This window comes from Monopterus albus, unplaced genomic scaffold, assembly GCF_001952655.1.
Source record: "Monopterus albus unplaced genomic scaffold, M_albus_1.0 scaffold7.1, whole genome shotgun sequence".
Classification (NCBI taxonomy): Eukaryota; Metazoa; Chordata; class Actinopteri; order Synbranchiformes; family Synbranchidae; genus Monopterus; species Monopterus albus.
Genome location: NW_018127887.1, coordinates 3,413,175 through 3,426,240, shown reverse-complemented (window position 1 = coordinate 3,426,240; position 13,066 = coordinate 3,413,175). Strand labels below are relative to the sequence as shown.

Genomic DNA, 13,066 nt, shown 5'->3' with positions numbered 1-13,066 from the left:
CACTCTCAGTTCAAAAAGCTCTCAACCGTACCCAGTTATGGAGAGACAACATGAGACAGAGCAGATGAATGTTGGCTAGTGCTCAGTAAAACTTCTAGTGACCCGCAGAAGCTTTTCATTTATGCCAACATGAAAATGAAACTGAATTAAGAGGCAAAACAAAGTTGTTCTAAAATGAAAAAGCACTTCAGCTGCTAGCACATAAATATCAAAAGCTTCATTGGATGGTGTTCTTGGAGTTAAATATTACCCAAAAGAGGCTAAACTAAAATGCCTTAGGAAGCTCTCGTTGGCATGGCAGACATTCCTGTTGTACTGTGGTATAACATGCAGCAGAGTATTTGTTATGGTCGATTCACAACACACATGCACATGCACTGATGTGTATCACATTTAAAGTTGCTTTGTGGTGTTTTCGCCACCGGTGGCACTGAAGAGCGAGTATTTTGATGAACATGTTTCTAATAGGGTTCTTCCAGCATGTGCAGGATAGGCTTTGTATGCATGTCACAAGCAAATGGATGACATATTCTGGTGACAGCAGAGGGCAACAATGCAGTGAATATTCCTGTCTAAGCTGTAGAACATCATTTCATGTCAGTTGCCAACTTGTCAAATACACTGGTAAATAAAACCTGTCCACTGATGGAAGACATCAGGAAACGTACTGTAGGTGTCTTCCTTGCTTCCTGCATTTCCACATACTGTCAGTTGGTGGCAGTAAAGTAACAACACTAATTAAGAGAAAACAAAGTTGTTCTTGCAAGACTCACAATATTTCCATATATTCAAAATCATTTGTAAAGGTTTATGAGGTGGAAAATGTAATCAAGATGCTTTAAGATGCTTTAAGGGTGCATTCTACTGGGAAATGCAAACTAAATTGTGTTTGTTTACAATGAGACTCCAGTGATCAGACTATTTTTTGTTAGCTGTGGATGTGAATCAGTATCCTTTTTGTGTCTCCTGGAACATATCAACTTCTTATTACAGTAAAAAAAACATACATATTTGTTTTTATGTTTTGTTGGTCGAGTTGTTAAACAGTGGTCAAAATGTTGTTCCTAATCACTGGAAGCTGACTTTCTGGAGCCACCTGAAGCTGAACTGCCTCCCTTAGGGCGTTTCACCCCTGCCTGCCTCCTCATAACAATGCACGCCCTAGGGGTCTGCATAAAGAAGTGTCTTTGTTCACAGCAAAGAATTCCTATCTAACTTATCCTCTACACTCTTTTCTCACTCTTCCCCTGAACAAGCTAGTTAGGAATGTCATGATTTTAGAGTGCACTCTGACTATTATCCCAACAACATCTATCTTCTCTTTGTTTGAATTTACAGTGATAGGCTGATGAGAGCTGACAACCATTCAGTGTGCATGTGTGCTCAGACACTTCACTGAGATACAGACAACTCTGTAATGGACTTGGTGCAGACAGTTGAGACTGGCTACTTGAGACGCACTCAGGCATACTTTAACTGGAGCCAAAGTGGTGCAGAATGAAACCTGGTTCAAATAAACACAGAAAAAGAAACCAACATTCTAACATTTACCATGAGCTTTACTTTTAACAGGCATAGATGTACATTCTGTACATTGACAGACATGTGCTTGCTGACTCATTCAGGTCATATGAAAGCACGTACATTTAGAGTGCAGAGAGTAGGCACATGCATCTACATAGCCTACATTTACACAGATGATTTTCAGAGTGAGCAAGACACTTTGGTTCAGTTGATTCATTGCTATTAACACTGTCAACACAACCACCATGTCCAATACACTGTATAGAAAGAAAAGTGTACTACAAATTGTAAAACTTTGTTTTAGAGAAAACAGGAGAACACTATGCAAACACACATAGGTCACCCACAGGGACAGTCTTTAACTCTTCACTTTACCTTTCTGAGCCCTGGTGAAGTGTTCTTGGAGTAGTTTCTCATTTTGCGTAACCTGACCCCGCAGAAGATAGCATCCACTTGCATGGTTTCTTTCCTTCAGAGTAGTTAGTCTTTTCCCTCTCTCTCTCCTCTGTGGTTTTTATGCCTCCTACTCCTGCCTGACTTCTCTCACTTTGCAGAGCCCCTGCCTCCCACATAAGCACACAGAAAAAAGATGCAGAGTACAACTCCAAGCGCATGAAAAGTTTGAAAAAGACACAAAGACAGGAAAATCCCTCCTCCTGTCGAGCCTTGGGGCTAAATGTTTATAGCTCTTTTTCCTCTCTCAGCTCTTAAACATACATTCGCTCACTCGGACTCCTATCTCTCAGTGACGCGGGCTCCTTCTTTCTCCCCGTCTCAAACTTTTCCCACCCCTCCTTCCCCATAGTCTTCCCTCATGCTACTACTACCCCCTTTCCTTTTCCCTTCCTGCCCCCCGCCCCACTGCAGAACTAATCTGCAGCTGGCTGGGTGATTGGAGTTTTAGTTGCCTGGGAAACCAAGTGTCCTGCTCAAAAAAAGTGGAATTGAGCAGGAAGGGCCAAAGCCAAGCACCACTGAATACATAAATAACAGCCTCCTCTGGGAGCCAATTAAAGAAGCCCAAGGGCCCCTCTTCCTAGCTCACTGAAGGGACAACATGCTCATCTGTTTTATCTCTTTAAGATTTTGTTTACTGGTTCACATGTGCCATCCAACAGCAACAAAACCAAGTAGTACAGAAGCATAAGTGGTGTCCATTGAATGCTGTAGTGTTTCCAGACACAAAGTGGTTGGGCGGTGTTTTGGTTGATTACCACTGACCTCCTCTAGGTGAGAGAATACAGTTTGGCGAGTCCAGCTCACAATCAAACCCAGAGCTGCAGAATCACTCAATGGTCCTGTGGAAAAAGAGGGGGAAAAGAAAGTGAGAAACCAGGAAACAAGGCTGGACATGCACACTGATGGCGACTGTGATTATTAATTAACCTGTTCATCCCCACAGGCTCTCGTTGGCCTGTCCAGAATTATGAATATATGCTGCGATGACAAACAGGGTTCAATACCTGAAATCTTTACATTGAAAATATGTCACACAGAGACATGGGTATCAGATGACACCCAAGACATCTAGAAATTTCCATTCTAACAAAATGTTTTTGGATTTTTGACTGATGGTCATATAAAACTAGTTTATTTGAAGACATCAGACTGGAAAACGAGGCTAGGCATTTTTCTTTATTTTCTGATATTTACAGTAATAGCCCGACATCTTGATTGATCAGTTTAGAAAGTAATCTGCGGATTAATCAATAAAAAAAATGCAGTTAATTGCACCCCTAACATGGATGGACACTCAATATCATGGACATTAACTTTATCTAATACAATTTCATACAGGCCATCTAATTACTACAGCATTACCTGTGTGCAAATTATATTTTGTTTCAGAAAGGTTGTTTTTAAGCAAAGTCTTTGCCAGCAAAATGTTTGTTATGGGGGGGCTTTATATTTCTTTGAGTATAGATATTCATGATTTTGTGTCCACCCCATGCTGATACTATGCAACTCTTCACTAAATGTATGGGGTATATTGGAACCAGTGGGATTTAATGTTGTTTAGTGTACACATGCAATATGTACAAAGCAGACAGAACAGACACAGATATGCACAGATAAATACTGTAGGTTACAAATAATTAGGGATCCTGGTTACATAGTGAAATCGTTCGACCATACAGAAGTGCAATATGACTCAATAGCTCTATACAAAAGCATGCAAAGGGGCTTGAGTTGCATACCTGTGGTCATTTCACAGAGCAGCCTTCATAAGAGCATCACCTCAGCAGAGCAACTATCTGGTTGACCTCTGAGCCCAAACCCTGACCTCGACTTTGAAATGCAAGAGAGATCTAAAAAGCCTGCCTTTTCCATCAATAGCAGTGAGCAGAAGGGGGTGGGAGGTGGAGGCTAGTAACATCTGTGTAGTGTTTATCCCACCTTATTGTGTTGCTGAGTGTTCTGTCAGGCTGACAACTAAGATCCTGGGAGTGCGCTGAGCCCACTGTCCAGGGGACACACACCGTGACCGGGAACATGGCCAGGACAAATTCTCAGTCCTTCATGGTGCATGGTACGCCGTTTGCAACCTCTGTTTTAAGCAGAGGAAATGACAATAAAATCACTAAGGTACGTTTTGTTCCTTGCCTTTTTCTTTCATTTATGACCCAGAAACAGACTTAATCGACCATACCAAAACCTGAAAAAGTAAGAAAAAACAAAAAGCAGTGTTTAATCACTTACAACCTTTGTTCAGGAAAACACAGAGTATGCCACTTCCATTAATTCCCACACCCACAATTTTGTTCAGACAAAACAAGACATGTCACTTTGGTGTGTGGAAAATAATAATAACATGCCCTTTTTCATTATTTTATGGCATTTTGTCAGCAAAATAATTAATTAATTAACCAAAAAGCGGAATATTCAAGTTAGAAAAGAAAAGAATTGTCAGCTGCAGCCTACTAGCTCACATGTGAATAGGCATATTTGTTAGTTTCCCAGTCTATTAGGATAGCAAACTATAAATCTAAACCTAAGGCTTAACTGATGGGACAGATGGAATGAGGACCCACAATGATGCGTGATATGTCGCCACTTGGAGGACGGTAACGTCTCTACAGTGACTTTAACTATACTGTTGCTAAGCTCGTATCATTAATGTTAGGGGTCTTCATAATTACTCATTATAAAAAGGTTGTACATAACCGCCTTGTAGTAAGAAATGCGCTGAACTAAGTATGCGCGCTCGGTCATTTGGCAACTTGATCCATCAGTTCACGAGTTAGCTTGATAAAATCAGCTTTATTTACATTTTTGTACAGAAACACCGACACATGACAGATATTTGCACGTATAAGGTGAAAAATAGTATGCACGAACAAACCACATTTTCTTTCGTTTTCTTATTTATTGTAGCTCCAAGCGTACGCCTTTAAGACGTAGTCATGTGACCCGGTTGGCAGAACGTCATACCAGGAAGTGCAGAAGGCTCTAATTACAATGTTGGTATGGATGTTCAGTTTTCAATTGATGGTATTTTCTACATGTACAGTAACGCCAGCTGAACAATGATACAGCTCACTTGTCCTCTGCGGAAACAGAAGTTTTTTTTCCCCGTATCCAAGAAGCTAACTGTTACAATAATGACCGTAAGTTAAAGTTCTAGAAAAAAAATGGTCCGTGATATTCTTGTAGCTAGTTTACTGTAGGGTTAGAATAGTTAAACATTATTCCATGTTCCCTATTTATATTAAAGTGGAGTCCCACACAGAAACTGTTGATGTTTACATAGAAACCATTGACTATTTCGATTTTGGAGTCACCCTTTACTAATGATTTTGCAGTGTTGTAGTATAAACACAGGCACATATGGACAAATACACCCCCTGGAGTGAGATAACAGCCATTTAACATTATGGCCATGATAACCTTTGGAGCAAGAGCAGTCCTCCTCCACCTGAGGTATACTTTTCAGCGAGCAGGCTTCATTACCAGAGTCAGATTCATCCAGAACTCCAGGACATGTTTTGTTAAAAGAGGACAGATTTTAACTCAGATACCTAAGGTGACACTGCTGTGTTGGGGTGCAGTCAGTTCATTCTGTGTAGCTGGATGCCAGGAAGCAACCCTTGCGCCCAAGGCTGCTGACAGAAAATCTCTGGCCAAAGTCCAGGTGCACAAAGTTGTGTTTTTTCTTCGCTTGAGCTTCCGCGCATTGGTTCTACTTCTGAAATTTGGCCCCCTTCTCCTCCTCTCCCCCTTGGCTCTGGTGTCTACCCGCTGGGCCTCTCATTGGCTGGACGCTCTGCTTTGGGTGACTGAGACCTCTGGTCCAACTTTCATCAAGCTAGGACAGTGGGCCAGCACAAGACGGGACATCTTCTCTGTGGAGTTTTGTGATCGCTTCTCCAGACTCCATGTCAAGGTTCGCCCTCACTCTTGGACCCACACTAAGCAATGTCTCCGGAGGGCCTTCGGGGAGGGCTGGAGGAAAGTTTTTGTGTTTGAGAGCAAAGAGCCGGTGGGTTCGGGATGTGTGGCCCAGGTGTACCGAGGTTGGGCCAGGGCGGATGAGGTGGGAGAGCCATCCTTTCAGTTGCTGATGGAGGAAAGGGAGAAAGAAGACTTGCTGGAAGCGTGGGAGATCCTTGGTCTTAGAGGAGTGGCCAGCTCCCTGTGGCAACTCTGGAGGGGCAGCAGGGAGGTGGAGGGCTATGAGGAGATGAGTCAGCCAGGAGAGAGCAGCACAGAGAAGAAGCATCTGATACCAGTGGCTATCAAGGTAAGTCTGATAATGGCAAGAATTTCTCCTTCATCCCTCAAAATCTCACAGTGCCTCCATAGACTGTGTGTTAAGAAGAGCATATTGAAAGTAAATTTTCACACCCAGTAGCAAATGTGTAATAATTGTTTCTGTTGTTTTAAGGTGGTCCATCCAGGCATCAGGAGGCAGGTGGAGATAGACTTATTGCTGATGAAAGCAGGCAGTTGGCTCCTCAACTGCATACCTGGACTCAAATGGCTCAGTCTGTATGAGATAGTAGAGGAGTTTGAGAAGCTCATGACCAAACAGGTGAGAATATTTAGACCCCCGCCCCACAAGGTGAAACAGGACTTTCAAAAGTTGTTTGCCTTAGTGCTTATCTTATTTAAATTACACATAGGACCTGTCTTTTTGTGATCAGTAAGGACAGCTCTACATATATTTGCATGTCATTATAAAGGTCAGACTGGAGGATCATCTGAAGCAAATAAAGTGTATTTCGTTGACATCTTGAAAACAAACAGCCTCACAGAAGAGAAGCCAGAAGTCTAATCTAATCATTCCAATGATGTGACTGATCTTTTATTTCAGATTGATCTCCGTTTTGAGGCCAGAAACATCGAACATTTCCGGGATAATTTCCGCGATGTGGATTATGTTAAGTTCCCAACTCCATTACGACCGTTTGTCACCAGGACCATTTTAGTGGAAACTTTTGAAGTGAGTACAAAGGCATTTAAAATCTATGGAAAATGAATGATTGAGTGATAGTTTACACTCCAAATTCACAGTATCAGCAAGTTGCATGTCAGAATATCAAATGCTCACTACTGTTGTCTTATTTAGCAAACTCAACCAATGCGACACAATGTCTGTTTTCTGTGCAGTATTCTGTTATTCTGGTGATTTTTCATTTCTCATAAATGAGGCTAACATTCTTAATTTTATATTCAACCATTTGTTTCAGGAGAGTGAACCCATTTCTAACTATCTGAGCGCTGAGACGTCTCCAGAGGTGAAGCAGAGAATAGCCAGGATGGGTGTAGATACCCTGTTGAAAATGGTGAGATACATAACCCACTGGTCATCAGTGACACTAATCATTATCATTACTGCTATTTTTGCATTTGTTTATGAGGCTGGTCTGTGTCTCTGTGAAAAACTGATTGTTTATACAATTCTGACCTCTGACTGAATGGTATCACATGACTAGACTACTTCATAAATAGAACATTGCCCAGTTGTCTCCATGTATCCATCTGCATGCCAGGTTTTTGTGGACAACTTTGTCCATGGGGACCTCCATCCTGGGAACATCCTTGTCCAGCTTCGGCAACCTGGTTTCAGTGCCAGCACAGGGAAACCCCAGGGTAAGACCACCCTCACTGACTTGTGGGACACAGTGGTGGTTAGTGTCAGACCAGAGCCATGTCCTCTCCAGTTGGTGCTGCTTGACGCCGGCATTGTAGCCCAGCTCAGCAAACAAGACCTTGCCAACTTCAAGGCTGTCTTCACAGCTGTGGTGCTGCGGCAGGTAATGAAAGGGCAGGCACAGTTAATGTAGGGGAAACATTTTGGAAATGTATGCATTTCTCACTTTATAGGGATTTAGCAAAACATATTTTAAAGTTCACCTTAAACATGTCTAAAATTTTCACCTTTCCACAGAAAAAGAAAATCAGCCTTTACCTCCTTTAAAAAAAAAAAAAAAAAATCTGTAGGTCAGAGAAACAGTCTGGTTGGGACTAACTGTGCTTCTATCTTCAGGGCGAACGAGTAGCAGAGTTGATTTTGCATCATGCCCGAGCTAATGAGTGCCAGGACGTGCCACAGTTTAAGAAGGAGATGGCCCAGCTGGTGGAACATGCAGTCAGCAACACCCTCTCTCTGGGAAAGGTACTAATGCAGGGTTTTTATACTAAGACACCATGGTTTTCTAAGTTTTCTAAGCTTACATTGCTTTGCAAAGACCCATCTTTTTTTTTTTTTTTTTTTCCAGAAAACCTTCTTGTGATGTAATTTCTGCATAGACTATAGATGGCCTGGGTTTAAAAAGTAAAATTAATACAAACCACCATTATAACAATGATAGGTTTCTCTCCTTCATTAGCCACTTTTGCAAATAACCATCCATCAGCTGGGAGTATTCAACTATTCAAAAAGTAATGCTGGCTTGTGAAAGTGCTCAGTGACTTTAGGAATACTATTAGTGGGGTTTCATTTACTGGGTAAATGAAATTATCAAAAATTGTTGTGTTTTTAGATCCAAGTGGCTGACCTGCTCTCCAGAGTCTTTGGCCTACTCATCAAACACAAGGTAAAATATCAGTATTTATTATGGCCAACAAACAAACACTTTGGTTGTCTGTCTGAAAGTTCTGCTTAACTAAACCACTGGTCTTGAGTTTTTCTCAAATAATTGAAAAGTAATTTCTCTGCAGTCACCTACCTAGTCCTGAGTTTTGCTTGTTTCTATAAGCAACATTTTGAAGAATATAAAAGTGTGCATGAGGACCAGTGTGGGTTAAAATGTTTATCTACAGACAGCAAAAGCTGCAGAAACAATAATGATGTGATAACTGAGTTGTAAAAAGGTGGTTGCAGCCCTTTCACCGTATTAACTGTGCTTGTACAGTATATTCCTAGTTTTGTACTTACTGTAAACAGCAGCAAACTTAAACAATAGTGAACGTCTTGATGCAGGCACTTGTCTGATGCAAACATTCTGGTTTTCTAGGTGAAGTTGGAGAGTAATTTTGCCTCCATTGTATTTGCCATCATGGTGTTGGAAGGTCTGGGCAGGTCACTTGATCCAAACTTGGATATCCTGGATTTGGCCAAACCCCTGCTGCTAAAGAACTCTGTGTCAGCGCTCTGAAACACAAATACATATACACAGTGCAAGTACAACAGGTGGACACACAGGTACCGAGCCCTATAAAATGTATAAATATACTGTAGTACATCTATAGGCACACATGTATATCCTCCTAATGCCATGATGGTTGTTGTCTTCAAGCTTACAATGCAAGTTTCCACTGTGGATCACAATCTATGTCATTTGAGCAGCACTGATGCTGTAGATACCTCATTGAGTTTTACATTGGTGGGTATTTCCCCCTCCATCGCTCTAAATGTCTGGTTGAAGTATGAACACTTGAATAACTGAAATAAACTTAAAAGCACTTCTAACAGAGCATAATGAATAAGACTGTGTATGGTTTACTTGAGGTACTACTTGTAGTTTGAGTGCTAATGGATGGGGCAAACACATTAGCTGACACAGATGGTATCAGAGACCATTTGTAGTGATTTAAAATACAAATCAAAATGCTGCAAAAATCGCTAGTCGATATTCAAAAGCATATTTTTACTTTTTAGTGATTAATGTTGATCTCAGGATGTCTTACCGCTATCTTTTACTGCACTGTAGACAATGTTGTCTATTGTTTTGCTTCAGTGTGACACAATGTACTGTAACATTTGTTCTCACATTGACAGTGTGAGCCTCATGACTCTACTGTAAATATACTCACATCTGACCCGTGTCTTTTAACTTTCCATTAAAATAGTGTGAACATTTGTATGAATTATATACATATCAATAAAAGGGAATCTGTGTTAATTGATGTTGTTGTCTCTAGCGACCAGACATAAGAAAATTCACTCCATCAAGGCCACAGGATCCATTAACTTACAATTTTATTAAATCTGTCAATGAAAAACACAGACAAGAGACTCAGTTCTGTCAATGTTATCAGGAAGAACAGTCAGCATGGCTGAAAGAGTGAGATTAGGAGGTTTTGGTGCAAAAAAACTCATCACATACCCATTATTGCAAAACATAATAACTATAATTAATAATAATGGCAAAAGAAATAAAAATATTTCTAACAGACAAACACAATCACCTCGGTATATGACGAGATTCTGTCACGGTCACAACAACCAGAGAATTTTTTTTTTTTTATTGAATTAAATATTTTTTAAAAATATCTCACCATTTACTTATACTCATCTTTTTTTTCATTTATTGCGAAAAATAGGCAACTGGACTAACTGTGATGATGCAAGTTTTTCTGTGTCTGTGTGTGCATGTGACAGAAATAGAGATTAAATGGAGAGATATAATGGAACGTCTTGGAGCGTTGGCACTGAGAGCAGCAGCAGTGTGTGGTGATGCAGTACTCTCATTAAGCCACCAGGTGGCACAGTTCAGACAACATTCCTTCAGGTCTGGGGCTCCCACTGTATCAGGGGAAGTCAAGTTCAACCAACACCAGCCTCCGTTCTTTTTGGAATGATGCTTGTGTGTTGAAACTTTGTCCACGATTGCTTATCGGCGTCGCCAGATCTCAGTTCTATGTACAAAGGTTTCAATCCCTGAAGGATATCTACAAAGACAAGTGCAACCTCCATGTGACCATCCCCGTTATGGAGAAGCTCAGGGAACAAAGGGAGAATAGTACCAGGTAAAACGTTCCACAGCAGGACTCAACAGAAATGTTCCTGGGAATTAAGTCAGGAATGATATAGGAATGTCAAAAGTAGAAGGAGAAGAGGTTGTAACAAGGTGATCTTCCTCAGAGGCGGCACCAAAAAATTCTAAAGCAATTCTTTCTAACAGGATGTCCAAGGGATGTAATGAACAGGACAAAAATAAGTGAAATGCACAAATGAAATAATGCATCCATGGTCCATTTGTCATATCCGTTCATGCCAATCCATCAGTCTCTCCATGCAATTTAAAAAGTCTTTGAAGACCAAGCTGTCCTCCTCCACATTAAACTGATTGAAATCTTGTTTTTGCTCATCCTGCACCTTTTCTGTCTCTTTCACAATTGCAAATGTCATTGTGGTGGTGCCCCATGGAGGACTGGCTGCCCGCCAGTTCTCTGTGGTGGCCCCTGGCAGTAGCCTGCAGCTCATTTGGGAGGTGAGGAAATAGGGAACCAAACAGATAAAGATTTTTTAGGAACGGGCTCTTGGAAGAAATCAGGGTGTAAACCTTTAGTCCGATATGGATAGTTCTCCCACAGCAGGATGAGCGAGGGAAGCTGGGAGATCTTGAGCACAGGCACGTACACTCATAGTCGCACACGTTAACACACACACACGCTTGTTTTTCTTTGTGGACTGGGCCATCTAGAGGTCATAGCAGATCTGTCAGGGGCTTCTTGCTGACTTTTCTTCCATGTCATTGAAAAGATTAGCAGCTGGGTCCAGAGAAGTTAAAATGAATATTCAGAGGTGGCAGGTCGATAGATACAAGTGGCTACTGGCTGACATCTTTATGGCAGAAGAGAAGAAGAAAGGCACATCTTTCATAGACAGAGCCTGACTTCTCCCTTTAATGCTGCGAGCAGAATCCATCTTCAAATGATCCAATTCAGTTTGGGAGATGTTTAGGTGTAGAAAGATGAAGTCTTTTGCACTACTTCATCCGTTTGCCTCCAGCTTTCTCTACACTGTTGTTCCACAGGCTGCCACCAAGGGGTGATGTTTGGACTAACTGCTGGGGAACAAAGGGAGGAGGACATCTGATCAGAATTTGTGGCTACGAGCTGAGCCAGGGGTGGTTCAGGCATTCACCAGCCGAGGCCCTCTTCTCAGGCACCATCTCCAGCATGGGTAGAAGGAAGTGAGTGAAGTGGCCGGCGTCTTCATGCGACCAGCCATATTTCTCCACCAGCACGTCAAACAGGGACCACGGCTTCAGCTTAGTGATGTGCCGCAGTTCACCTGCAGGGGGCAGTAGGGAGTAGAGTCAATGATTGCACCAGAGAATGTGGGGTGAAAAAAAAAACAGTGGTGAAGTTTAAAGGGTTGGTTCACCCAGACTCCAAACAATAAAACAATTTCTTAAAGGAGAAGACTGATGATACAGGTTTTTTCCCCTGTCAATAAATCCAAAGAAATTACCAAAATCAAAAATGAACCAATTTTACTATCATCTTGCTTGTCCAAAAGACACATCAGTGAGCCACACTGCTGCACAGAGTGACATATTTATTCAAGGCCATGAACACAGGCACTGTGGTTTACTTTGAGTAAATTCCACATACACTGCCTGGTGCTGTAATTATTCACAGGTGCACCAAATGTGCATTAATCTACAGCTGAAAATATTCCAACACATGTACATAGGTTTGAGTAATGTTTGGGCTTGGGGCTGAGTGCCACATACAGGGTCGGGACGTCAGGGTAGTGAGAAACAGACTTACACACGGTTGGTTTTGGTCTTTTCATGGTATTTGTTGGCAGTAAGAAAAAAATGATAAAATAATAGCCTTATACTTTAAATCAAGTATTATCTATCCATGCACATAGTTTGTTTTATTTGCTGAAGCCCTAAGATATTTGTCTCTGAGATTTATGCCTACAGTTCAAAGTAACAGATGTGAAGAAAATTAGATTTTATAAATTCTGCAGCAACATGATTTTCTAGAAACCATGTCCTTGTTAACTTGGGGCTATTTCATGAAAGTGACCGTCATGACTGTTTGGTAAAAAGGTGGCTCTTAAAAAAATAAAATAAAATAAAAATAAAGCTCCATTCACTTTATTGATGTGGCGACAGAAATCCCAGAGGCAAATTTCTCAAAATTTATCTAACCAATCACTAGAAATTCACCTCTTTGTGTTGTGCTAATCTGTGAGGTGCTGTAACAGTAGAGTGAAAACCAGCAGTCATGGTTGAAAACCACAGAAACAGACAGCAAGATATGAATAAAAAGAAACAGAGAAGTGGTGAGGTAATGGAAACAGGCAAGGAGAGGAAGGTGATCATTATTAAAAAAAAAAAAACGGGGGGGGGGG

General features: G+C 41.3%; 3 protein-coding genes and 1 long non-coding RNA gene across 13 annotated transcripts in view; 1 reads left to right on the top strand and 3 right to left on the bottom strand.

Annotated features, from left to right (window-relative positions):
- Positions 1–2,286, bottom strand: part of si:dkey-82f1.1 (DENN domain-containing protein 2A) — a 30,740-nt gene extending 28,454 nt beyond the window's left edge. The window contains exon 1 of the mRNA XM_020624242.1: positions 1,900–2,286. The gene's annotated coding sequence lies outside the window, so the exon portion shown is untranslated. The remainder of the gene's footprint in view (positions 1–1,899) is intronic.
- Positions 2,287–2,414: 128 nt separating this feature from the next.
- Positions 2,415–4,908, bottom strand: LOC109951153 (uncharacterized). Its single transcript, XR_002273578.1, has 3 exons — positions 4,868–4,908; positions 3,922–4,072; positions 2,415–2,822 (listed from the first exon to the last, which is right to left on the bottom strand). It is a non-coding gene; the product is annotated as an uncharacterized LOC109951153 (long non-coding RNA).
- An 11-nt stretch (positions 4,909–4,919) lies between these two features.
- On the top strand, positions 4,920–9,860 carry adck2 (aarF domain containing kinase 2). 3 transcript variants are annotated; one of them, XM_020585452.1, is made up of 9 exons: positions 4,920–5,132; positions 5,831–6,265; positions 6,410–6,556; positions 6,839–6,967; positions 7,215–7,310; positions 7,518–7,781; positions 8,015–8,143; positions 8,511–8,564; positions 8,985–9,860. In XM_020585452.1, the coding sequence occupies exons 1-9, from the start codon at positions 5,052–5,054 to the stop codon at positions 9,123–9,125; spliced, it is 1,476 nt and encodes a 491-aa protein (XP_020441108.1). In that variant the 5' UTR covers positions 4,920–5,051; the 3' UTR covers positions 9,126–9,860. The 3 variants fall into 3 exon arrangements, with proteins under 3 accessions (XP_020441108.1, XP_020441099.1, XP_020441116.1); XM_020585460.1 differs by having other exon boundaries at positions 4,926–4,989; XM_020585443.1 differs by having other exon boundaries at positions 4,920–6,265.
- A 237-nt stretch (positions 9,861–10,097) lies between these two features.
- The window catches only part of srpk2 (SRSF protein kinase 2), a 51,768-nt gene continuing 48,799 nt past the window's right edge, over positions 10,098–13,066 (bottom strand). For all 8 annotated transcript variants that reach the window (XM_020622962.1, XM_020622970.1, XM_020623011.1 and 5 more), the window contains one exon: positions 10,098–11,989. In XM_020622962.1, coding sequence (XP_020478618.1) covers positions 11,805–11,989 — 185 coding nt within the window. In that variant the 3' untranslated portion in view covers positions 10,098–11,804. The remainder of the gene's footprint in view (positions 11,990–13,066) is intronic.

Excerpts from the sequence above, each read along its gene's own strand:
- adck2 (XM_020585443.1), top strand. The coding sequence starts at position 5,399 with ATGGCCATGATAACCTTTGGAGCAAGAGCAGTCCTCCTCCACCTGAGG. Across the intron at positions 7,782-8,014 it reads CAGCTGTGGTGCTGCGGCAG|GGCGAACGAGTAGCAGAGTT; the intron begins GTAATGAAAGGG and ends TTCTATCTTCAG. Across the intron at positions 8,565-8,984 it reads GCCTACTCATCAAACACAAG|GTGAAGTTGGAGAGTAATTT; the intron begins GTAAAATATCAG and ends CTGGTTTTCTAG.